Source organism: Lethenteron reissneri, chromosome 21 (genome assembly GCF_015708825.2).
Source record: "Lethenteron reissneri isolate LAM-NWPU_2019-01 chromosome 21, ASM1570882v1, whole genome shotgun sequence".
In the NCBI taxonomy this organism is placed as follows: domain Eukaryota; kingdom Metazoa; phylum Chordata; class Hyperoartia; order Petromyzontiformes; family Petromyzontidae; genus Lethenteron; species Lethenteron reissneri.
The window spans coordinates 13,849,204-13,875,846 of NC_083799.1; the positions used below are offsets into that span (position 1 = coordinate 13,849,204).

At 47.4% G+C, this 26,643-nt stretch overlaps 1 protein-coding gene across 1 annotated transcript in view; it reads left to right on the forward strand.

Moving 5' to 3' along the window:
• LOC133345274 (SCO-spondin-like) overlaps positions 1 to 26,643 on the forward strand; it is a 178,995-nt gene that overhangs the window by 105,000 nt on the left and 47,352 nt on the right. Inside the window, 15 exon segments of the mRNA XM_061555889.1 lie at positions 51 to 141; positions 1,950 to 2,167; positions 3,302 to 3,451; positions 6,332 to 6,495; positions 8,240 to 8,448; positions 10,179 to 10,399; positions 11,107 to 11,157; positions 11,995 to 12,162; positions 13,893 to 14,099; positions 14,703 to 14,870; positions 18,825 to 18,959; positions 19,853 to 20,099; positions 22,108 to 22,269; positions 24,987 to 25,033; positions 25,933 to 26,103. Coding sequence (XP_061411873.1) covers positions 51 to 141; positions 1,950 to 2,167; positions 3,302 to 3,451; positions 6,332 to 6,495; positions 8,240 to 8,448; positions 10,179 to 10,399; positions 11,107 to 11,157; positions 11,995 to 12,162; positions 13,893 to 14,099; positions 14,703 to 14,870; positions 18,825 to 18,959; positions 19,853 to 20,099; positions 22,108 to 22,269; positions 24,987 to 25,033; positions 25,933 to 26,103 — 2,409 coding nt within the window.

Consider the following 26,643-nt stretch of genomic DNA (forward strand, 5'->3'; position numbering starts at 1 on the left):
CCTCGCCTGTATAGGCGCGTGACGGTGACAAAGTTTTCCTCCCCGGGCAGATGGAGTCAATGCCAGCTCCGCCTCTGAGCTCCAGCCAGCGTGGATACTGGTGCATCCCGGGGAGACAGTCGCCATCCGTTGCAACAACTGGTAAGGGACGAAGCGAGCGCAGGGGACATCAGAGCTCCTGCTTGCTGTACTTCTGGCGGCCTGGGTCGGGAACGGCAGAAGGACGAGGAGGGTGGGAGGAGGGGTTGTGGGTAGCAGGGGGTGGGGGGGGTAGTAGAGGTGGGGTGGGGGGAGCAGATGATCGCATGTTTGGAGAGGCGGGGGGGGTGGGATGCGACAAGGGCAGACAGGGACACATGAAGGGTACTCGTCGCAGGTGGCGCGGTCTCATGCCGCTCGTGCGCTCCCTTTGTTTTTTGACACCGCAGCAGGTTTGTACAAATCAGGTTGTAATTGGACAGCGTAGATGCAACGCACGGAAGGGTTGTTGTTTTTTAAGGTTATTCTGGAATTATTTTGTTTTCGTGCGCAGCGTGCTGCGTGTGATTTTCAGTTTTTCGTTGACGTGTTGTTATTTTTTTCCAACTGAGTGTTTCCACATTTACACGGGGCTCACTGCGGTGTTCTTGTTCACCTAGGGAAAGCGAAATTCGACGGAGCGTTTTATGTAATTTCTCGCTTTATATTGGCCTAGAGCACGGGGAGGAAATTCGGTCTTTGAAACCAAACGATGCAAGTAAATGTATTAGGGCTTTCAATTGCATGATCAAGATATCGCAAGAAACTGCTATTAATAAAAAAATGATTTAAAAGGTCACATCTTAGAATTGCCCATAGATGAGCTTGAGACCGAAATGAAGTGGCACATGTAGATTGTCACAAATGCGCACTTGCTAAAGATTTAATTATGTTGCCATTGTCAGATAATTCGCGTATGATGTATTGATTTTTACATCAACCATTTTTTTTTCAGATTTTCTCACACAACCCATAATTTGATTCCGTCAATATTTCCAGCCATACACATTACTCAATTGATTTATTTTTTGTTGTGGAGTGTTTTTCATAAACGTATTTTCACAAATTATATTTGCCCCAAATTTGTCGCGCGTCTGGTGGCTCAAGCCAGTATTCGACCATTTTGGAGGTAGGGTCAGGGGATAGTACATGTTTAATAATGTGTGTTCGACACCCAACCTGGTGTCCGTGTCATGGCAGTACAGCAAGTACGGTCTGGCCGTATGAACATTTAAAAGTGTTATTCCTTTCAAGTGTCTGTTTTTTTTTCTGATTGATTGAGTTGCTCCCCACGCGCAATAGACTCTAAAAGAACGTGTTCAATTATCCCACTGCAGTGCCTTCCTGAACAAGTATTAATACTAAGGTGGCACTGTGTGTTTAATGATCTCAACTCACAATCAGATGTTTGTTTCAAATATCAGCCAGCGATCACATTATCTTCTTGGGGTCAATAAAATCATGACCACTCGATGGAGGTCAGCAGCAGTCGCCAAATTCCGTGTGAATATGTAAATTCCACCGTTGTCAGATGAACACTACCTCTCCCTATCAGTGGTATTATCCTGCAGTACGAATGGTTACACGAAAGTTCGTTAATCGGCAGGTCACATGTAGCGGGTACGTCGACATCTTCCAAGGTGTCTGGCGAGCGCGGAAGAGTAGGCCAAATATCTTCGAGAGGGCTTCTCTAGACCTCGCTCAAGTGGAGGCCGGTCTGCCAGCAGTGACTTAATAAAGAAGTTCCAGGGCTGCACCTTTACCTTCTAAAACAATATTTTTCGTTTCCTCAATCGCTACGCTCCTCTGCCGTCGTTTTCACTTCTCCCGCGGGGTGCGCCCGTGCACTAGACCCGGGTAGGTTCCGTCACGCGCGCACGCGGTGCCCTCTGACCCCGTCGCGTTCTCCCGGTGTCCTCCCTTGGCGGCAGCACCTGCGAGAGCGGGCAGCTGTCGTGCACCGAGCTGGCGTGCCGCATCGACGGCGGCTGGGGCTCGTGGACGAGTTGGAGCTCGTGCCCTCGTTCCTGCGGGGACGGCGTGCAGCACCGCTACCGCCTGTGCGACAGCCCCGCCCCGCACGCCGGCGGCCGCGGCTGCGCCGGGCCTTCCCGGGAGGAGAAGGAGTGCCGCGCACGGAGCTGCGTCGGTAAGGTGCCGTTCATTTTCGGAAGCGGATCCCCGTCCGGTGGGATGAGACGCGGGCGGCCAGCTGCCGCGTTATTCGTGCTCGCTCGAGGGTGACCCGGTCATTACGGTGGATTATCGCGTTGATTTTATTCCGCTGACCTTTTGAAGTGCGCGCGCGAGTGCATTGGCTAAATATGCACCCCCCCCCCCCCGCCCCCTTTGGGAGCGGACAAGGTCTGGGTGACGCCTCGCTCAAGCATAGGAGAGATATGCCCAGATTGTGAAAGTCCACTCCTCCCTGTCCTCTAGTGTAGCGCTTTAATCGAGGACTACGTCATCATGATGTGCGGCTATACTTCTCCTGAAGCGGAGCCTTAAGCCCCTTGCTCAGTGCATCCCTGTCACCGACTGCGATTTCTACAATGGAATAAAAATAGCAAGTGCTTTGGTACCGCCCTGCACGCATTGTACGGCTCCCAGTGACCGTGACCCGTGGCGCTGCTATTCATCCGCACAATGTAAGAGTTGGTAAGTGTTGCCAAGTGTCACGTGTAGTCAATACAAACTGACACATGTAAAACGGCTGGGAATGCGTGCGCTTGGGGGAGAGCTCATCGGGCTGTGATTTATTTTGACCGCTTAAACGAAAACACCGTGCGATGCAACTGGTATTGGCCAAACACCCCAACGCTGAAAGAAATACTTGCAAGTTTCTCAATTGGGATTACACATAGCAGCAGCAACATCGCCCACTACTGCAAAAAAAAACCGAACTTGGCAAGACCCTCCTAAAAAAGAAAAAAAGAGTCGACGGCTGATTACGGAGCCTTCTCCCTCCTCGATTTAAAGCTTTCGTGACTGCAGGTAAAGTCACGTAGAAGGGAAGTAATAAAATAATAAAAATTAAACATAATAAAATAATTCTCACGACGTTTCGGCCACAACGCAAGCAGCCGTCCTCAGGTGAAGAACAGGTCTGTCGGGGAGAATTATTTTATTATGTTTTATTTTGATTATTGTATTATTTCCTTTCTACGTGACTTTACCGAAAGAACCAAGAAGAAGATTCTCCCTCCTCGTCGCTGTCCGAACGAAAATGCCCTGTTGTGCTCGCGCACTCACGTGGTTCTTCCACGACGTCCCGTCGTTTCAGACTCGTGGCCCTGGTCAGAGTGGTCTCCCTGGGCCAACTGCAGCGTGGGGTGCGGCGGTGGGGAGCAGACCCGCCACCGGAGCTGCCTGCACCCCCCGTGCCCGGGCCTGGCAACGCACAGCAAGGCCTGCAACACCCACGTCTGCCAAGGTGGGGTGTGGGCTGCTTCTCTCCATCGCTGCACACGAAGACAAACATTCCTCCGTGGAGCCTGAGCACCGATGAAGGCCGGCACGGCACACGGCGGGGTGGGCGGTCAGCACCATGCCTGTTGTCTCCCGAGCGGCTATGTTTACACACCGAGGCTGAGTTGACCTAGGGCAGCCCCAGGAACGGTTCCGATAATCGTCACTGGTGTTGGCCGTGAGTGGGATTTGAACTCGGGTCACCTGGCGCACTACCGTGCATTGCCAGGTGCAGGATTAACACGAGAGGTAATATGAAGGTATTTACTTTGCAGGAAACGAGGCACACAGAGAAGCTGTATCGTTGTGTGCAAAGTCTCCGAATTGACATTGACCGCCTCTCTCTATAAATACATGCCCACGGTTTCCGTACAGCGTCTTGGAAGATGCGGTCAAATTTATCCGCTATTAAAAAATTGATGCAGCGTTGTCATTGTATTGAGGTAGTGACTGACCGGGGTGATAATTATCACTGTCGGAGCCTCTAGGCCAGTGGTGGAGATTCTTAATTACTATGACGGGGACTAGTCACCATAAAAAAACACCGATGACTTCTCACGAAGTGGAGCACCCCTCGCTACGCAGTGTTTACTTTAACCTGATACTTGGATAAGGTTGTTGTGTCTATTAGTCAGACCCTCCTACAAGCTGCGGAATCCAGCACTCTAGAGGCAGGGTTAGTAGGTGGTACAAACGGCAAACATCAGTGGCGTATTACTACTACTGGGCATGTGTGAAAAACAGCTGAATAGCTCATCGGATTACTCTAGAATAAATAAAGATTCAGATTCTGATGTGCAGAATAGGTCCTGGAAGGCCTCCCATTCACCAACCCACACGAATAATAATGAATCGGCCATGGCCAATCAACTGCTGGATGAAGCCACCCCACCACCAATCTGCTTCCCGTCTGGGGAGGCCTTCAACCCACTGAGCACCTACACAAATTTCGATTTAAAGCTTTCGTGACTGCAGGGATTCATCTTCTTGGTTCTTTCGGTAAAGTCACATAGAAGGGAAATATGAAAATAATAAAAATAAAACATAATAAAATAATTATCACGACGTTTCGGCCACAACGCAAGCAGCCGTCCTCAGGTGAATGGCTGCTTGCGTTGTGGCCGAAACGTCGTGAGAATTATTTTATTATGTTTTATTTTTATTATTTTATTATTACCCACCTACCTAAAGTCGGCTTGGGGAGGCCCTTCATCTAATCGTGGATCGGCAAGAGGCTGTAACAAAATAAACTCGGGGAGAATGCACAGTTGAATTATATCAGCTAATGGTACGGCACTGGCCTACTGCTCACAGCCTCATAAGCTCGTAACGTGATGGCCATTTGTCCAAACGGCTACGCGGAGTTGCGCGTTAAGTTTTGTAAATTGTTGTTGGAATTAATGCTCCCCCCCCCCCCTTTGTAATCGAGAACCATCGCACATCGGCCCGTTTGGCAAGCAAAAGCCACTCTCCATAATTGACCCGGCTCATACACACACACACACACTTCATATTGAACTCTGCTACACTGCAGCTATAGACAAAAAAGTTAACCCATAAAAACAAAGTTTTTCACTATAAATCCTTTATATGCGTGGCATCGGTTTTATTTTATTATTCATTACTGTTTTTCTTGAGTAAGAGTTTCATTTTTATCACATTGGTATTTTAAATTAAATCTGAAAAAAAAAATTTTCCTAATTGGAAAAACATTTTTCACGAACATTCACGAAAATAAATTGTCACGCACAACGAGTCTGTGTGGAAAATGTCAGCTCGATTGGATCACGGGAAGTGGGTTAAAAAACGACCGAAAGATTTGCACGGTCGTAAGCAAGCAAGCAAGCGGGCAAGTGAACTTAATATAAAGGATTTAAAAACACACGCGCACATTGCATTTGTAGTGTGCCAATAGCTGGAGAGTAACTACTTGGTGTCCTGCCAGGCTGGTTGAAAGCCATAGTGGCGGTTAGCGTGGCCATGTCCTGGGCTTCCCTGTCATTCGCTTTGTCCTGTGGACGTGACACAAACTGTAGTGATTGAATTCCTGAATACCAGGCCTTGAAAAAACGCAGACCCAGAAATTCAATGTGACTCGGCTCGAATGTGGCGTTGCTTTAATTTTGTGTGCTATGGTTAAGAGAAGGTTTTTAAAATTGTATTTGTATTATGTCAGCACGAGTGTAAGGCACATTACAGACTTGAAGATGCTTTTTCATTTGCTGGAAAAATTTCAAGCCGCATAGTTCACTGCCTGTGCTCTGTGAGTGACATAGAGAAAGGCCAGATTTTTTTTAGATGTGAATGTGTGCAATTACAAGTTCATGATATTTTCTTTTCACAGCCTCGGAAGTCGGTTCTGCCGAATACCAAACGTGTTGAAGGAATGTGAGGCACTGCTGTCTCTTGAGGCTCAGCGCTAAACAAATCTGATGGCACCAAGCCCCTTTGTTTAGTTTTTTGGCAGCTTTTCTCCCATGAACAAAATCTATTGCATTGCTTTCCCTGGATATTATCCAAGGCGGAAATCAAAACAATATATAAAGGCTTCTTGAAGTTTCACCGATGTAAAATGGCAACTACACAGCAAAGAAATTACGCTCACGGTGCAGAAAAATCGGACAGCGCTTCGTCACGTATCACACCAAAGATGCTGCGCAAGCTCATTTAGACTTCACGAAGCACACAAACTGCGGTACCGATGTCACGCTGATTGTCGGCCAGGCTACGTGACCTGTGTTGTAAGGAAGACAAACTAAAACAGCTAAACCGTGATACACTTGTCCTCACCAAAAAACTCTCCCCCCATTCCTGACGGCCATTTTTTTTGTCCGCGGGGGATCAGCCGGCTGTCCGGCCGACAAGCTGTTCCGGGAGTGCGTCCAGGACGAGGAATGTCCTTACACGTGCGCGCACGTGCGGGGCGAGGCGGAGTGCCGCGGGGAGACCTGCGAGGAGGGCTGCCACTGCCCCGTCGGCACCTGGCTCCACCAGGGCCGCTGTGTCCAGGTGGGGGACGCGTGCGTGCGTGCGAGCGTGCGTGCGAGCGAGAGAATGAGACTGCGAGAGAGCGAGCGAGAGTGCGGGAGAACTCCCCCGCTTCACGGACGCGTGATGTGTTGTGACAGGTTTGGGCAGTTGATCTCAAACAAGTGGCACTGAAACTTAGCAGCCGGGTCAACTCGCAGTATTTCGAATGCTGTCAAACATAGTGAAAGAACAATCGGAACGGTCAGCAAGGACGCAATTTAAGAAAGGATCAAAGTCAGAATGACTCACTGTTAGGGTCGCCACCTCTCTCTGTTTTACCAGGGTCGATCTATTTTTTGCACCTCAGAGAAGTAGCAACCCTACTCAATGTACGTGAGCATCGCAGCCAATTACCCAATGGACCACTCAGTTCCTCCAACGCCCTGCGGTAGCCTCAGAAGTGCCTCATTAATCATATTAAAAATTCAATTTGCTAAAACTTTATGAGAAAGTGTTTCCATGTTGCTGCTGCTCCATGTTTCTCGAATATGCTTGGTCCTCAATCCGCAGCTTTCTTTTTTCTCTCCCTTCACCCTTCCTTTTTATTTCCATATTAAAACAAAACACACCTGTACAAAACGCACCTGTACAGTTTTTTTTATGGCGCCTCTTGGCTCCCACATGTTTGCTTTGTCTTTTTCAATTCACATTTGTTTTTGTCGCTGTTTGGCAAAAAAATATAGAACTTACTTGCACCTGTACCTAACTTTTTTTTATTTTGCATTTGCGCTGTTTTTGGCTTGCGCGTGTTTGGTTTACAGCCATTAAATACCTCGTGTGGCACTGTAGTCACACGCCACAGATCTCCCTTGTAAAATAGCCGAACAACTGGCTAAACAGTAATATTCGTTTAACAAATTAATTAAATAATAAACATTAAACAATACAATTATCAGGACGTTTCGATTGCAACACAAGCAATCATCAGGTGTGAAACCACAGCAATAAACATTTCTTGCAAGAAAATGTTCTTGCTGTGGTTTCCTTGCAAGAAAAATTTCTTGCTGTGGGTTTCACACCTGATGATGATTGCTTGTGTTGCAATCGAAACGTCGTGATAATTTTTTGTTATTCTTTTGTAATTTCCCTTCTACGTGACTTTACCGAAAGAAACAAGAATATGAATCCCTGCAGTCACCAAAGCTTTAAATCAATTAATTAAACTTAAAATTTAATCATACACCCAGGGGTGCCATCGTTGCGAGATTTTAACTCCCTCACCTGGTATTCAGGAGGTCGTGGGTTCGATCCTGACCCTGATGCCTGCTGTGTATTTGGATTTTTCATGATCTCCTCGTGGTCGCGTTGTGTTTGTCTGGATCATCCGGTTTTTACCTCCAGATTTAAAAACGTGCGTTTTACAGTATTTGGCTGCTATAAATGTCCCCGTGACGATTGCAACACTAGCAACCGTCATCAGGTAAAACTACATTTGAGAGATAGAGACAAAACACAGACACGGAGACAGACACACAAGCAGAGAGAGACAACACAGACACACAGAGAGAGACACACAAGATAGACACACAGAGACCCAATGCCTCTGTGTCGAGGCCTTAAATAGAGAGAGAGGGGGGAGTGGGCAGAGAGAGAGAGGTGAGTCTGCTAGGTGTGAGCCACCGTGTCTTGAGCCACCGTGTCAGGTGTGAGCCACCGTTTCTTTTGATGGTGGAGTGTGTTTCTGGAAGCACAAGGCAACACGCGCGGTGGCTGTGCCCCCCAGGAGTGCCCCTGCGTGCTGGATGAAGCCACCGCAGTCCTGCTGTGGGAACAGTCGGCCCTCTCGGCCGCTGAGAAGGCGGCGGATCAGGGGGCGGAAGTTGGAGGGAGGGCCCCGCTCAATATCACAGCGCTGCGGGATGACGGCACGGCCGTCTTCCTGGGGCAGGAGATCCCGTCGGGAACTTCCATCACTCACGAGTGCAGTAATTGGTAGGTGGAAGGCTGATTTCATTTTGAAGTCCTTTAAGATGTTTTACTGCACAGGGCCTTAGTGCTAGGTCTCCGCTACCGATGCTGTTGCTCCTGGAGAAATACTGCAACTATGAATAATTATTATAATCATTATTATAATCACGTTCACACCGTTACCTTTGCCAAAGGACAACTCCAATGGGTCTAACACTATGTATTGTATAGACCCCTACATATTTTCTATAGCTATCACAATTCACCCGCCTGCGATTTGATGCATTGTCGCGGTTAATCACCGCAATTTGATTCGCAAACCTACGTGCACATCTAAAAATTAAAAACACAATGAATAATTTTTCTTGAGCTTAAGAATGGGTATCTCTCAACAAATTAATGCATTGTCCTACCCCTACTATTCACACTATGATCGTGAAAATTAAGCCAGGTAATGCTGTGAAAACATTGCACGGATGTAAAATGAATGCGTGCAAAAAGCGGTGGTGAGGTTACATTTAATTTTGTTTATTCCTAGGATAAGAAACCATCGCAGATGTAAGCAATGTTAGACTAACTTGCCGCGGTTATCAGATTAAGAGTCAGTGCCGCTTTACGGACTGCTCCTGTAATTCGTGAGCACACCTGGTGCCTCTCCTTCTCTGGTGTCCCCAGAGCAGCCGATGAATAATATAATGTATGCCTCGAACCTGCCGCTGTGCTTAAAATAAAAGCTTCAGTGTTCTCGCTGGCGAGCCTCATAAACGACTGCAAAAATAAACACACGTATGCACATCCCAAGGCAAACGCCGGAGCGTTTGCCCGTTCAGCCGAGTGATGATGGGGTGAGGCCTCCATTGAAGCAGTGGATAAATCATAATTTATTATTAATGCCGCGCCTCCCATGTGGTACGTCTTGAGTCAGAACAAAGGGGTGCTTGAGATTACCACGAGGTAAGGAAGCGATTGCAGCACCAAATACAATGTTCAAAACAGCAGTACGGCCAGCTGGCTTGCACAACAAAATAAGAAAACAAAATTGAAAAGTCTAAATGTATTTGACTCATGGCTGACGACGATGCTGATTTATGTATGTATTGCTTCTATGCAATGGCCCACCAGGGAATATTCTTTTAAGTAAATGTTCACGCTTACCACATGACGCTGTGATCGTGCAAATGAAGGCAGGGGATGCTGTGAAAACATTGCAAGTATTTTACATTGACGGATAGAGAGCAATCGTTCATCATCATTATCATCATCCGTGACCAATCCACTGCTGGACGAAGGCCTTCCCAAACCCTTGCCACCTTTAACAGTTCTTCAACGTAACAATCCACGTAGTACCATCATGCGCGTCGATTTCATCGCTCCTTCTCCCCGGCGGTCATCATCTCGGACAATTTCCCTTATTTGGCTGCCACTCCCTAAAGTTCTAGTGACCATTTTTACGTATTACTAATCATCTGTAGCTTTAACACTGTCCTTTATTCCTTCTTTACCGAGGATTTTCAGCCGCCACACCTCCGATTAGCATAGTTGACTACGTACAGTGCAAAGCTGTTTCACATACACGAACTCAGGACAACCATTATCACACCTCAGACTTGTGAGAGGTGGCAGCAGCTCAGGGAAGGCCTTCCACCAGCAGTGCATTTACCACGACTCACAATGACGACGACGACGTTAACCTACACCTGCGACGGTATAACGTAACATTCACCCATTAACACCGCCACTCCCACGCCCGCAAGCACGTGCGCGCACGGCAAGCTGCGCTGCGCCGCGCGTCCGTGCCCCGTGGACGGGCGGCTATCCGCGTGGAGCGGCTGGGAGCGGTGCTCGCGCACCTGCGGGGGCCTGGGCCGCATGACGCGCACGCGTACCTGCAGCGAGCCTGCGCCGCGCCACGGAGGCCGGCCGTGCACGGGCCCCACCATGGACATCAAGTACTGCCACACGCCCGACTGCCGCGGTGAGTGAGCAAGCGGCGACGGTCCGTTCCCCGTCGGAGCGCCGGTTCGACTGGAGTAGGCGGCACGTGACTTGGTAGCCACGGCCGTGGTGAGAGAGAGAGAGAGGCACGCTGGAGGCGGTGTGGCCGGGTGCGGGAATGCTTGAAGGGTCGCTGACCCCTGGAAAGACCAGGCTGAGAGTGAGCCCTGGCCACGTCGCAGTGAGGGCAGCTCAGGCCAATCGCGTAAGTTTAGCCTCTCGTTGGACAAGTATGGGACGTCGTTCGTCCCATTTCCATTGGCTATGATGTGCCACAGGTGGAAATTCCATGTTCCTATGATGGGAGTCCGAATTTTAGAAATAGGATGACCACTTATGATGTCCTACAAAGTAGCACTACATTTTATTGATCTATTGATGCTTGAGTCCCACCATAGTTTCATTCAACACCATGCCATTAAGTTTGGTTTTGTAGTTAAATTGACTGTGGACAAGCTGTAAGGGCTAACGCTTTGGATGCAATGTAATCAAGACGTTGCTTGGCCCAAAAGTAGTTCCATCACATGATGTTATGTGCAATTCATTTTAAGGGTGTTATTCAGAGAAGTTTGCTTACTAGCATGATTAAGATTGCACAGTTCGTTGTAAAAAGAAATATTCTCTTACATTCTAAAAATAGTTTTTTTCCCGAAAGCTTTACACTCAATGACATTTCTCTCTTTCCAGCTGCATACACAACCCCCAGCCCGGCAAATGTCACCATCGCACCCATGCCAGGTAACCTTTTTTCTTGCACCATCCTTTGTGGCAGCCAGTTCCATCAGGTGATATAATTTCTGTAATGTACACGGCAACTCAATTAACTTTCATCCCTATGGCTGTGCGATAAACGAAGGACACTAGGTTAGTGTGCGGGTGGTGAATATCAAGAGACGAATAACCTCAGGACTCTTAATTGCATGATTTAATGCATAGGCACATGTTGGAGAAGGGCTGAAATGTCCCAGATTATATATATATATTTTTTAATTTATCTTCAAAGCAGGATAATTGATGAATGTTTTGGGTTTTTTTCGTACATAGGAACTATATACTATACATACAGGAACTATATGCGAAGAGATAATTTCGGACAGCGTACAACAGAAACAACTATGGGTTAAGACAAAGATTAAGGTCACTTATACTGAGGCAAGGGAGAAGAGGAACAGGTGGAGCGTTCGGCAGTGCAGATGACCAAGTATGGTGAGTTTCAGACAGCGAGAGCAGACAAAGAGAAGGAGCGACCTCAAGGCAGCCCGAGGTTGGTAGGTGGTGGCAGTGCTGTGTGTGTGTGGTAGCGTATCGGTTACCACACTGCTCTACGATCCCGGCGATTCCTGATCACTGCCAACACCAGTGACGATTATGTAAACTGGTACTGGGCCTCCCCTAGGTCGACTCAGCCTCAAATTCTACCTGGTGCGGCGTGAACATCGCCACTATGGAGACAAAGGCGATCACTGCCAACACCACCCACCCCCCCCTCCCTCGTGTACCGTGCCGACCAACAGCACTTGCCCCGACAGTCTGTGAAGCCAATACGGCGTATTCTTTGTCTTTGCGTGCGCTCAGCGGACACGGAGGGCTTCGGCAGCTGGACGCCGTGGTCGCCGTGCTCGCGCACGTGCAGCGACCCCGAGCTGCCCGCCCTGAAGACGCGCGTGCGCTTCTGTGCGCCCAGAGCCACGTGCCGCGGCGAGTCTTACCAGGAGCACGTGTGCAACCTGCCCCAGTGTGACGGTGAGACCACACCCCCCCCCCCCCCCCCCAGGCCTGCCGGCCACAGATAGGCCATGTGATTGTCTGAGGTGAGCGCCTCCCAAGCCTCGTTTGTGTGAGACTCTATGAAAAATGTGTTTTTTTCAACAATTGTTTTTCTCGACTCTGTCGGTGTCATATTCTGTAGACGAAGTACGTGCGCGCGCGCATACACGCGCGTACACACACACTCCCAGCGCGAGGCTGACTCGTTACATCTCACGGAGGATCGCTCCGTTGAACAAAATAGTTCCGCGGTTCGGTTTGCAAGTGCAAGTTTGCGTTTGAATGGAAGCTGGTTCGTAAGTGGGGGCGTTCGTAAGTCGAGGACTGTATGGATCCATTGAGATGTCTCGCAGGGAAAATTGTCACCCTTTGTGTTAGAGAATAGCTCACGAAAGCAGATATCACAGAGCTACACTCTGAGCTCTGTATGAAGTGATCGATGGTTTATACAGCAGCGGGCTGCATTCTTCCACTGAGATGAATGTTTGTCGCATGATAGTCGAGCTAAGTTGTTTTAATTCGCGGAAGGAATTTAGAAAAATGTATTGCTGAACCAACATTTAATGAGTTTCGTTTTTTTGATCCAGTCATTGGTGACCGAGCTGAAAGCGCGAGCTCACTGCAACTTGAGAACCAGGTTTAAACCTTGCCTACGATTCGAATGCACATTCTCAGCAGTCCGATCAGCGCTCCAACCTCTGCACCACCTAGCCACTTCACGATTTAGAAACATGCGTTCAGATCATTTAGATAATTTTGCTGCTATACATTTCCACGTGTTGAGCCACTTGGTTGAGCTATCGTTTGTGGCCAGGTCGCTTCTGAAAAAAGGAGCGAATAGCTCAGTGGGCTTTACCTGGTAAAATAAAATATAGACTTAAAACTTTCGTGACTGCAGGAATTCATATTCTTGGTTCTTTCGGTAAAGTCACGTGGATAGAAAACAACAATCTAAATTAAGAGCAAATGCTTTTAATTTTGATTAATTCTTATTTTTGTTTTCTATCTACGTGACTTCACCGAAAGAACGAAGAATATAAAATAAAATAGTTTGGTTTTATTTGTATATTTTTAGAGTGATTTGTTTACCGGTCCTGTACTGTACACTATCATGTTTTTGTACTGTACTCTAACGTTCTGACCCGCCCCTAATGGACATCTGTGAAAAAGAGCTTTACAGCTCATCGGATTCCTCCAGTATAAATAAATATTCTGATTCTAAAACCGAAACTACTAAACTATTTTTATTTTGCCAGGTAAGGTCCACTGAGCTCTACAGCTCTTTTTCAGAAGCGACTTGGCCACAAATGATAGCTCAACGAAGTGGCTTATAACCACGTGGACATTTACAGCAGCCAAATCCTCTAAACGCGCGCGTTATTAAATATGGAGGGAAAAAAAACGGAGGACCCGGAGAAAAATCCACGCGACCACAGGGAGAACATGCACACTCCAAATATACAGAAGGCGTCAGAGTCGGGATCGAACCCACGACCTCCTCCATATCAGTCCGTTAGGGATGCTCCGTCAGTCGAGGTTTTTAGGGCTCGTCTGAAAACACATCTATTTTCTCTTCCTCTTGATTTTAACATTCAGGCTTTTTACTGGGATCGTATTGTAAAGCGCTGTATAGGCAAGGGACGTAACGTCTCGCTTAATCAATAAATATACGCTCTCCACGTGCCCCCCCCCCCTCCACCGGCAAGCCCCGGTGTCGTGCGAGGACGGCGACTGCAGCGTGGACTGCTCGTGGAACGCGTGGACGGCGTGGAGCACGTGTTCGCGGCCATGCGGCGTCGGGCAGCAGCAGCGCATGCGCACGTACAACCCCCCGCTGGGCAACGGTTCCTGGTGCCCGGACATCATCGCCGGCAACTGGGAAGTTCGCTTCTGCAACACGGACGTCTGCAAGGGTGAGGCGGAGCCGGCGCACGTGTCGTGAAGGAGGCCGCCCCCCCCCCCCCCCCCATGTGTACGACTCCACCAATTTCTTCTTCTTTCTACTGTGATTCAAACGGCAGTGGGTTGTCCTTCAGATGGGCCACTCTCTCTGAGCTTCAAGGGTGCCCACACTCAGATAAGCGCGGGGACACATTGACTTTTTTTTTTACTTGGTTTAGAATAGCGAGCCTATGACTGCATCACCCTGATTGCACTTGATCTTGTCAGATCCCAGGTGCTAAGCAGAGTTGAGCCCAGATGGTGACCTCCATGTCTGCCGGGGCATTACGTGCTGCTGGGGGCCTATGTGCTACATGGCTGTAATTACTTTGGCTGTAATTCTATGATCTCGCGTCTATGCTGCTAGCCTTCAACCAGCACTGACCAGAATGGTGAAGTATGGTCAAACGACCCTCACGACCCACGGCGACGTGGCGAGGGCCTTGCTCAGCAGTCGATTGACGAGACCTCTCCCGATGTAAATCAAAAACGTCGGACAGGAACACAAACAACAGGGGACCTCTAAAGCTCAAGCGGCTTCACTCGCCTGTTGACCTCTCACCCCTGGCGCACAGTGGACGGCGGATGGAGTTCCTGGAGCCCTTGGGCCCCGTGCGACCGCGCGTGCGGGGGAGGCCGCTCCTTGCGCGTGAGGGCCTGCACCAACCCCCCGCGGAAGAACGGCGGGCAGCCCTGCCCAGGAGACAAGTACCAAGTGACTGTCTGCAACACCCAGCCTTGCGGTGCGCTGTCCGTCCGCTGCTTTTCCGTTTTCCTTGGATGCTCGCTTGCTTGCGGCGATTGATTTGCTGTGGCTCCTGCGTAGGGTGCAGCGTCTAGGATCGGAGGGAGTGGAATGGCCCATTGAAAGCGTTACCCGTCCAACGGCGATGATGGTTGGAGTCCGCTGGTGCGGGTATTGTTGAGAGGCCATTTAGTGACATCTAAGCATGGAAATTGTCACACATAGGCTCGGTATATTGCAAACGATAGTAATGTGGGAGTTTCCTTCATCCCTATCCTCATATCTTTGGAAACGAGATCCCTTATTTTAATTCCATCCTTCCATCCTTCACTACTTTCCCACCTGAACCTCAAATCTAGGCTCCTCAGACATTTAGACTCGCATACGCACGCCTTGAATCCTAAAAAAACTCACTCCGATACTCCGTTCTTAGGTATTTGAAGTTAAATTTTAGTTTCTTGTGCAACAATGTTGTATACTCTTTGCGTTCAGTCATTTTGAGCGCTGTCAGGCCTGTAAAATGTTCACCAAAATCCCCACCTCACCCACACTCATGGCACACTCACTGAAGTACAAGTTCGCTTTCTCCCCCCAAACCACTTCCCGCCCCCCAGCAACCACACGATACAACACGGCGGCACCGAAAGAGACAAAGAGCCCCCGTGTAGCCTGCAACGGACTTTAGGGGCAAGTGCTGTTAGCGAGCACCTACGAAGGCCAGGACAGGCGAACGGAGGGGTGGGTGGCCAACACCACGCCCGGCCGCCTTCGTCTCCCCAGTGGTCGTGTTTGAGACTGAGTCGACGTAGGGGGAGGCCCAGGACCGGTTCAGATAGTCGCCACTGGTGTTGGCCTTGAGCGCAACACTAACCACTACACTACCGCTCCCCACAACGATTCCTCACGACAACACTCGCACCCATCCAACAGAACGATAAGACCACACAGCACACCATTTTGTCAGATTCTTGCACTTTCTATTTGGTGGTGGTGACATGGGGCATGCTCGCGTATGTTCTTGTCGATGCGGTGCGGCATGCTATACGTATTCACGTGAGAGAGGCATATTCACGCAGATTGATATACGCAGAATATATCATGTCGGGAACTCGGACGTGGCTTGCAGTCACTTCCTGTATATACTCAGAGCAATGGAGTCACCTCCGAAGCTTTTGTGTGTTGAGCTCAGTTCTGTAATGAGGCCGACCTCATTAAAGTCTGTCAAGTTACCAGACGGACTCATTACGTAATGTTGCAGTGGTTTTGTTGGTCATTATAATATGTAGACAAGCAAGGCGGCTGTCTCGACGGCTAAGGAAAGTTTTCCCACTACCTTTAGGATCATTGATAAGTTACTTTTGGTTTGGCTGTAGGAGCCTTTGACATTTACACTGAATCGTGAGCTTCCTAAAACATTGTTTGGTGTGACTTGGACTATACTTGCAGCAAGCAACCCACAGTTCATTATATCAGACATTTATTTTTATTTGTTAAAATATTTCACTTAGGTAAATCCCGTGAGACAGAACATCTTATAAGCAAGGAGTTTCCAGCATGTCAACTGACACGCATTGAACAAGTTAAACCACATATATAAACATTTTAAAGTCTGTAACGTAAATGACAGTGGTTGTGAAAATATTGCCTCTGTTCATTGAAGTACAATTGCAAGTCGTCTTTAGTCGTGTCATAATTATTATTATTCACCTGCTCGTGCTGTCACACATGCTCGCGTCTCAGCGCAAGCGCGCAAGCGCTGGCTTTGTTTTCTTGCTCTGCACGTCTCGTGCTAATTGCTTCCCGCGCAGAGCGCGAAACGCTGTGTGTCGCGAGACGCTGTAACGCCGTTATGCAACCGGCAACTTCTCCCATTTTTAAATCCTTTATATTAAGTTCGCTTGCTTGCTTGCTTGCTTAGGACCGTGCAAATCTTTCGGTCGTTTTTAACCCACTTCCCGTGATCCAATCGAGCTGACATTTTCCACACAGACTCGTTGTGCCAGACAATTATTGTTCGTCAAAAAAAATTCCAAAAATTTTACACTTTTTAGGCAAAAAAAATGTATTTTACATATATTCAAATAGAACGCATTCATGGCTTTGGCTGAACGTCAGAGTGTAAGAGCCCAGAGCGTAACCCCTCCACAGGCCGTGGTGGAGTAGCGCAGTTGGTAGCGCCCTCACTTCCCATGCCAAAGGTCGCGGGATCGATCCCCGCGTCCTCCACAGGCGAATATATTTTTAAATCCTTTATATTAAGTTCGCTTGCTTGCTTAGGACCGTGCAAATCTTTTGCTCGTTTTTTAACCCACTTCCCGTGATCCAATCGAGCTGATATTTTCCACACATACTCGTTGTGTGTGACAATTAATTTTCGTGAATTTGTTTTCCCAAAATTTTACACTGTTTAGGGAAAACAAATTAAATATTTAATTACCAATTGCTTAATACTGACAGACAATCATCTGACCCATAGATTGCAGCCATCTCAAGCCAGAGGACAAGAGAACTCTAGCCGCCACGCATATTAAGGATTTAGAGTGAAAAACTTTGTTTTTACGGGTTTATTGTTTAGGAAATTTTTACATCGTGACTCTTGTCAAAACTGCACGAAATATCCATTGGCATTAGTGTGCATCGCGACTAGAAGTTGATGGCTTCCGTTCGACATAAGCCTCACGTTTGTAGATAATGTGTGGACAGAGCACATTGGAGTGCCGCCGGTGGCGAGATGTTATCTCCCTCGCCAGGTATGCAGGAGGTCGTGGATTCGATCCAGACCCTAACGCCTGTATATTTGGGGTTTGCATGTTCTCCCCGTGGTCGCGTGGATTTCTCTCAGGGTCCTTCCGTTTTTCCGTCCACATTTAGAAACATGCGTATTAAGTATTTGGCTGCTGTAGATTTCCACGTGATAAGCCACTTCGTTGAGATATCATTTGTGGCCAGGCCACTTCTAAAAAGACACTATATAGCTCAATGGGCCTTACCTGGTAAAAAAAAAAACTAAATTGGAATAGTTTTTTTTGTTCGGAATACAGAGATATGAGTGTAAGTTGCAGCAAATAATATTCAAAGGCAGTGCAGTAAAATCTATTTTTCTAGTCCTGCATATCCTCCCACCTTCACAAACCAACATTGACCAGCATGCTGAAGCAAGATGAAATTATCACTCATGGCACACAAAGTATGGAGGAGACCCTCGTCAAATCAGGCTGCACATGTATAAGTAACTGTGGAAATATATACACACATACATTGCCCAATAAATGATCTTTTAAAAGGTCAATATTCCCTAAAGATGTGGCATTGATGAACATTTTTCTTTTTCGCATCCAGTGAATTTGGATTGACGTCATCAACAGCTCATCTATGATAGAAATAGAATGAGGGAGCAACTCTATATATACAATAAAAGCTTGGATTGCGAGTAACCTGGTCTGCGAGTGTTTTGCAAGACGAGCAAAATTTTAATATAAATATTAATTTTGATAAACGAGCGAGGTCTTGCAATACGAGTAGTACGTGTATACGCTTTGTCTGCCGAGCGTCACGTGATCACAACTGATATACGAGTGCTTTGATATACGAGTGCTTTGGATTACAAACACGTTTCCAGAACGATTTATGCTCGCAATCCAAGGTTTTACTGTACATCTTTTTTCATGAATAGCTTACCTGTATCGCTCAAGAAAATGCCTGGAAATGAACCCAAGCTCCCTTGAAAACGCGCCACGTGTTGAATATTCCATTGGGGATTTTTTCGTGTGATTTGGTGTGCCATCAAGAGCTCGTCGATGACAAAAAAAATAGACAGAGGTTTCTTCTCATTGTGCTCCGTGGAGCCCAGCAAGCCTCTGTAGCGAAGGTTGGAGGAGGGAGGCGGCGGACAAACGATGAGAATTTGGCAGAGGCCCGATGCGCGCGTTTTACTCTTGCTGCGCCGGTGCAGATGGCGAGGGCTGCCCTCCCGAGATGCTTCTCAGCGACTGTGGCAACCGCTGCCCGCGCAGCTGCGCCGACCTGCAGCAAGGCTTCGCCTGCGTGGAACCGGAACGCTGCCAACCGGGCTGCAGCTGCCCCGACGGTATCGGTTAAAGTTTTATTTGACGGCACTGAAGCGGTCACCGCCGTGCGCTTTTCCAACACACCACCCCCTCCCCCCCCGCCCCATCCCCCCAGCAGAACGTCTTGAGATCGCCGTGCGATTCCACGGGAGTTTAAATACGTGAATTCCGTTGTTCATGCTTTTAAAGGAATGGATGTGACCTTCTGCCTAAACAATGCGGGAGTATTTTTCAAACATCGATCGATGCATTACCGCAATGTCCTGTACCCTTTAGCAGCCGTTGCAAATGTGGCTTGTTGAGCCGCACATTTCATTTAACGTCCGACTTGCATTCCATAGCTCTGCTTTTCAGCATAAAACATTTACGTGTGCGTGCTCTCTGCCTTGAGTCGTACCCCCTGCGCTTGTTCATGCGCTAATGTGCATAGATTCACAACAGCATGCCCGCATGCATATGCTTAAAGCTCCCATGCATGTTTGTGTGCTCGTGCGAGAACACGTGTGCATGTATCTATGTATGTTGATCTTCTTTCGCACCATACGTAGCCGACCGTGCTAATCAGAGGTTTAGGAGAAGGACATTGACCTTGTCCAAAACGGTTCAGTAGAGTTCAGCAGAGCTGCAGGTCAAAACCCATATAGCTGGCGGGTTGGTGATGGGATCAATAACGAGGAAATGGTTCGTCACTGTTGTCGAGAAGCTGCATGGGTGGAACCGCAGTCATCGGTATGGAAACCTCCAATTTGCACGGTTGGCTACGTACGGTACGAAAGAAGTTCGACATACATAGATACATAGAGTGGCACGCGCAGATCCACCTCACCACAGCAGGCGTCACGACAAGGAGCGAGCACGCACGCATATGTCTGACTTTGCACGCACGTGCTTTTGCGCGTGTCTGCGCGTGCAGGGCTCCTGGAGCAGGACGGGCGCTGCGTGCCCACGTGGCAGTGCGAGTGCACCGACATGAGCGGCCAGGCCTGGGCGCCGGGCTCCTCGCGGCCGTCGCCGTCCGGCTGCGCCGACTGCACGTGCTCGCACGGCCGCATCGAGTGCGCCGAGAAGCCGTGCGCGGACGGCAGCTGCGCGTGGAGCGTCTGGTCCTCCTGGTCCTCCTGCAGCGCATCCTGCGACAGCGGAACGCGCACGCGGTTCAGGTCGGAGGGGCCACCGCGGCTTTGTTTTTACCGCGACGGTCCGACGGGATTTCGCCAAGCGCGATTGCAGACGTTTAACAAAGTTTGTGGACGAGACACCGGCAACTCCTGTGTCGAGGTTACCGCAAGTCGGGCCTGGTGGCGCCGTGCGTGTGTTGCGGTGCTTTGGAGCAAAGAGTTTCCAGGATGTCATCTGACACGTATCGGCTTGTCTCGCAGAGGTCCTGTCGTGTGTGAGACACCAACACGCTCGGGGTCGTTCCATACCCCGTAGATGGGAGTAGGACAACTATGTTACCAAATTGTTCGTGGAAATATTTGTTACTTCTTGCCCTTGTGTTTGTGGGATTGCTCTGAGTGCTGCAGTAATGCCCCATGCCTAGCAAGCTCAATATACTCAGCGTTGTAAATACTCAAGATAAATCTTGACTTAACGCTTTCGTGACTGCAGGAATTCATATTCTTTGGTTCTTTATATACTCAAGATACTCAATCAACACTTAGGAGGACTATCCTGAGAAAGGCCGATAAAGCGAATGCCACGCGGTTGAAATTCAATGCTGATTGTCCAATGGAGAGACGGGGGCCCCTCCATAGGAATGTGTAATTTCCACGACTGGCCAAGCACCATTAAAGGAGATGAACCCCACCCAAAGCTTATTCGAGCACCAAGACACTTTAATATTATTCGTAGATAATGTACATCACAATCTGTTTCTCGGAAATTCACGTGAAATGAGCTGCTATGATATGAATGCAGTAACCTACAGATACCATTAGAAGCTGCCCTCGTTGGTAACGTCTTTTGTGGTGGCTCCATTACCTTTGTAATGCAGATTTGAGTCTGCAGAGAAATGTCGTGGATTAAGAAATTAATTTTGCCATCTGCCTGCTTCTGTAGCAGTCTGGTTTAGGAACAATGCAGGGGGGTTTGAGTTGCAGGATGGAATTCATCTTGGCATCAAACAGTTATTGTGCACCATGTATCGGTGCTTTTATCACAAAAAATAACAAACAGATTGAGATGTTAGCCTTTAGATCCAACTCAAGCACAAAAGAAAGAGCTTACTGCGATGGATTTTCTGTCCAACTGAAAATTCACGTGCGCCATAAATTCCCGATCACGTATGAAATGACTGTTCGAGATAAAGAGAGATATTTAAAAACAATAACAAAACATGCCTCTGCTAGGACACAGACTCCGATCAAGGTGCCCAAACCACGATTAGAAGGTTGCGAGTTCAGAGCTCGAGGGGGTCTCACCTCGGCCCACTGATCCTCGATTCCAAACTCTTCAATCTGCGGGAAGTGAATGGCGCTGGCCGTGTATCGAGATTGGCCCTTACCGCCGCAACGGTGTAGTTTCCATCCACTACCTCAGAAATTGCCAGCGGTGGAGGAGCACCATCCAACGTTCACCTGAGCGCACTTTGACTCTGTGTCCGCATTCGTCTGGCGCTTCCGATGTCAAGGGAACACGCTCATCAGTCGCTTGTCTAGACTGCTAGAATGGCGCTCTGCTTATTCTTTTCTGCTGCCCAGATTGGAACTCCCTTCCCCCCCCCCCACGTGCTATTCCACTCCCTGCACCCATATTAAGTGCAGCCTCAAGACCTTCCTGTAATATTCCCTCTCCCAATGACTCACCGCCTTTCCCTGTATGAAATATATATGTCTTATGTTTGTGTACAGCATCTTGAGATCTGGGTCACATTTAGACACTGTTAAATCAAATTGTATTGTAAAGGGCAACGTCTTTACAATACAATAAATCCGCCCTAAACAATTAACCGCCCATTCCCAGTGCATCATTTGTTCATGGTGTAACTTGTAATTTTCTACAGAAGTTTTCATATCTGACCGTTATCACATATCTGCCTGTATTTCAGTCCCCAGTGAGTCGGATGCAACATTGAAGCGGATAGTCATTGCACTTGCATTGCTCGTGACACACTCGCGTGTGTGTGTGTGTTTTGTGTGTGTTTCCCATTGCGTTTCCACATAACAGATCGTCCATTACCTCGGGCTCCGAGGGAGCGAGCTCCACCTGCCAGGGTGAAAGGTCACAGGTGAAGCCATGCGACCTGGGCTCCTGCCCTCCTCTCTGTCGCCACGGCAACTGGGAGCGTTACCTGGGCGACGTCTGGCTGGAGGGGGAGTGCGAGCAGTGGTCAGTTTCCCCCGTCGGTCACGGGGCTGGGTTGACTCGCACGCGCGCTCTGTCTTCTCAAGGAGTAACTCCTCTCTGTGTGTGTGTGTGTGGGGCCTCCACTTCCGTTGCTTCTCATGAGACCAAGCAGTGGCAGTAAACCACTGTCATTACATGGTCACTTAATAAACTTTAGTATGTAACCTCATTACATATGTATATCTCGATTTAAAGCTTTCGTGACTGCAGGGATTCATCTTCTTGGTTCTTTCGGTAAAGTCACGTAGAAGGGAAGTAATAAAATCATAAAAATAAAACATAATAAAATAATTCTCACGACGTTTCGGCCACAACGCAAGCAGCCGTCCTGACAGACCTGTTCTTCACCTGAGGACGGCTGCTTGCGTTGTGGCCGAAACGTCGTGAGAATTATTTTATTATGTTTTATTTTTATTATTTTATTACTTCCCTTCTACGTGACTTTACCGAAAGAACCAAGAAGATATGTATATCTGTTATAGACCTTCTTGCCTTTGCTCTGCTAAATGAATCCTTGCCCACGCTGTGTGTGCTTTGGGGTATTTTGACCATCTTTCTGTGTTGGTCAGTGTGAGTTTGTGAAGGTGGCAAGTATAGACGTTGGAGGATAGTGAAGTACAACAATGGATTTTGCTGCGGCGCTCTCTGCTGCCCACAACATTCCTCCCCCGCAGCAGCCTATAACAACCTGTTATGCACTGTGGTCACCCATCCCAGCATGATCCAGGCTCAGGCCCGCTTAGCTGCTGATCTATGACGAGATCGGGCGCATCCCTGATGATTACTCATCGGCAAACTTTAAATCATCGGCGCTTAACTTTATATACTGATAATCAATACTGTATGCACGGCTAGCAGTAAATAAGTGCTCAACTCTTTAATTAGGTGATTAACTTTTAAAAATACGTGGTTCCATAACGCATACCTGGCATGTTTAGATATTGCTTAGGTTCCATCAATCAACTGTTTGAGTTAATTCGCAGCTTTGAGAAGCATGGGGAGATAGATGCATTCTCAGAGTTGCATTCTGAGACATGTGGATTGGAGAACACACACACAGACAGATTGATGACACTTAAACTGCTCAGAAAAGTTCAGTGAGCTTGGGTTGGACAGAGACATCAAGATTGTATTCAAGCTGGAAGAACCCGATGATCTATCTTGCTCTGCTTCACAAACGTGCAGTCCAAGCTGATCTGTAATCGCGGGGAATTACAGAGAAAGTTACATCGGCAGATAAATGAAGCGATCGTACATGAGCCCGAAACGTAGCTGGAGGGGAAGACGATGGCTGATGTTCGAGAATAACTTACGGAGTTGCAGCCAAGATTCGGAACACGTCCACAAGGGCACCCGCTGGGAGAAATCGTGGTGGTGGCTTGGTTTTGCCTTCACCCAGGATTGGATTGATTACCTCTGATTCGCGCGGTTGGATGCGTATGGTGCGCTAGAAGTTCAACATACATATGACTAAGGCTGATGGCGCAGCGGTGGCGATATATTAACTACCTCCCCAGGAGGTCGTGGGTTCGATCCTGACCCCGACGCCCACATATTTGAAGTTTGCATATTCTCCCAGTGGTCGCGTGGATTTTTCTCCGGGTCTTCCGGTATTTCCCTCCAAATTTAGAAACATGCTTTCAGAGTATTTTCAACACGATAAGCCACTTTTATGGCGATCATTTGTGGCCAGGTCGCTTCTGAAAAAGAGCTATATAGCTCAGTGGGCTTTACCTGGTAAAATATAAGTACTTTAGTTTTTTTTTTTCTAAGTAGTTTAGTTTGATGACGGTGATGATGATGATGATGATGGGAATGTTTGACCATATTCAAGGCAAAAAATGGCACTCTTACGGCAAACAGACGTGATTCGTTGTGGATATGGCTTAGCGAAGCACATACTTCACTTGATATCTTCTTTCCGTGGAACAAATCTATACACAAAGACACTCACATTGGCAGCAACGTGAACCGGCTGCATGTGGTTATGGAATAAGTACACGGTGACCTCGATTTTATTTTCTTTCAATGCAGAATAAATCACTGCCAGCTGAGTTTGTCTGTCGATTGGTTTAATGAAATAAACTACAATCTTGAAGAAACTGTGACATTTTGCTATGCATTGCATTGTTTGTAACGAGAAGGCAGGACATTGCCAGCTGTGTATTGGCTATTACTGAACAATCTCACAATCTTTTTATTTCTGAATGTGGCCATGATTATATGCAGTGTCGAGAAAATGCATAGTAGTCATGATACCATATATTTGAAAATCTACTCAACATTGTTTTTAGTTTTTGCTTTGAATACAATTTTCATACAAAACGTGCTCCACTCAAAATGGAAAGTCACGAGTTAAAATCCCAAGCCGGCGCTTGACTCAGCCCATCATCCATCATCAGATAAAATAGGCACTAGTTTGTCTAATAAAAAAAAAATCTTTTTCCAATCATAGTTGCTGAGCACAAACCCAAAGGCTCACAATGCCAAGCGGCCAGAAAATTTGAATAGCGAATTGATGATGTGAACGAACATTGAAGTCATAGGACTGTGGAATTTCCACCGCTAGCTATGGGAGATGATGGGGGGTGCGATGCGCGGGAAGTGTCAAGTGGAGTGGAAAACCTCAAGCTGACAAAGTAACGTTTCCAAAACTGCGTTTGATGTGTTGGTTTTTCTGTGTGTGTGTTTATTTATAGCCAGTGTACACCAGAGGGAAGCTTTTGCCAAGTCATAGACTGCCGGGGTAAGTGGAAATAAATAATTTGGATGATAGTAAATTGTTGGTTGGGTAGTGGTGCTGTGGTTAATGCACTGCACGCAATGTGAGCCCGGTAACTCGGGTTGGAGTCCTGGCCACATAAGTGGTGAGTGATATTTGAATTGGTCCTGGGCCCTATCACCTTCACGAACTGGTGTGGTGAAGTATGATCAAACAACCCACGTGACCAACACAATATAACAGTCCTTGATCCAGAAGCCAATTGTGCGAGAGCGCATTTATTGATAAATGCGTCAGCTAGTTAGTATTGTAGTATTGTACAGTTAAATCTGGCACGCCTTACTGCCCTGTTAGCATTTATAATGAAAGTCTCAACAGATTAATGTATTTGTTTAAATGATCAATTACCAGGATACATAAAATGTCAACATTCATTTCTGACTTAATGATTGTTACTACTGATCAGCACAATTAAGATGCTTTTCAAATTATGAACATTGCTTTTATGTGAGTTAGTCATCCCTGATCTAAATTAATTTCCTTATACCGGATGTACGTGGGCATACTGCGCTAGATAAATCTAATCACATGGTGAATGATTATCATGGTTATATTTATAAAAAACGCAACTTCCAAAACATATTCAGATGCATATTATTTTAACCAGTGATGTGATTTTAATCGATGAAACAATCAGAATAAATAAATAAGACAAGAACAAAACTAAATTTGAATGTCCCACTTTTACTTAATAGGACATTTCTTCACAACATCCAACTCATCGAACGCAATTTTCATAGGAATTGATATTCCCATTGTGCTTTTCCTCGACCATAGTACTGTGTAATTTCCACCCTTGGCTCAAGATTGCTAGAGGGAGCAAGCACCAGTCTTATCTCGCCGCTGTGGCTCTGCGTGTGCAGTGGATGGAGGTTGGACTCCCTGGGCTCCGTGGTCGGACTGTACCGCCAGCTGTGGCACAGGGAAGCAGATTCGCAGCCGCGCCTGCATCAACCCCCCGCCACGCAACAATGGGACAGCCTGCCGAGGACCCAGCGTGGAGAACCAGGAATGCGCCACTGCGCCTTGCCCAGGTAGACAGATTCATCCTGCTGTTTACGCAAGCGTCTCTTTTGATTTTTTTCTGTACGCGTACAAACGCTAATTTAAATATTTGTGTACGTGTCGTTAGGTGTTTGCGATGAGCGTGTCGGTTGACGCCCTGGACACAATTGCAAACGAGAGACGTTTCATCTTAAGAGGTTATCCAGATTAAATATTTTTATAGATAAAATAAAAGAACGGTTTACAAAAAAATCGACGCTTCCTAAGAATTCAAATCTTTAACCTTCACATGTAAAAATACAAAAATTCAACTGTTAGGTTTTGGGCTTTCTGGAATACAATTTTAATCATTTTATATTTGACTCCATATCTTTCCATAATGTCTAACAATACAGCGACAGAAAAATAGGAAACAGCAAAACAATTACAATCTTGATTTGATCTTAAATTGAAGCTTTCGTGACTGCAGGAATCCATAATCTTTGGTTCTTTCGGTAAAGTCACGTAGGCAGAAAAATAATAGATCACGACGTTTCGATCGCAACACAAGCAGCCGTCATCAGGGCAGA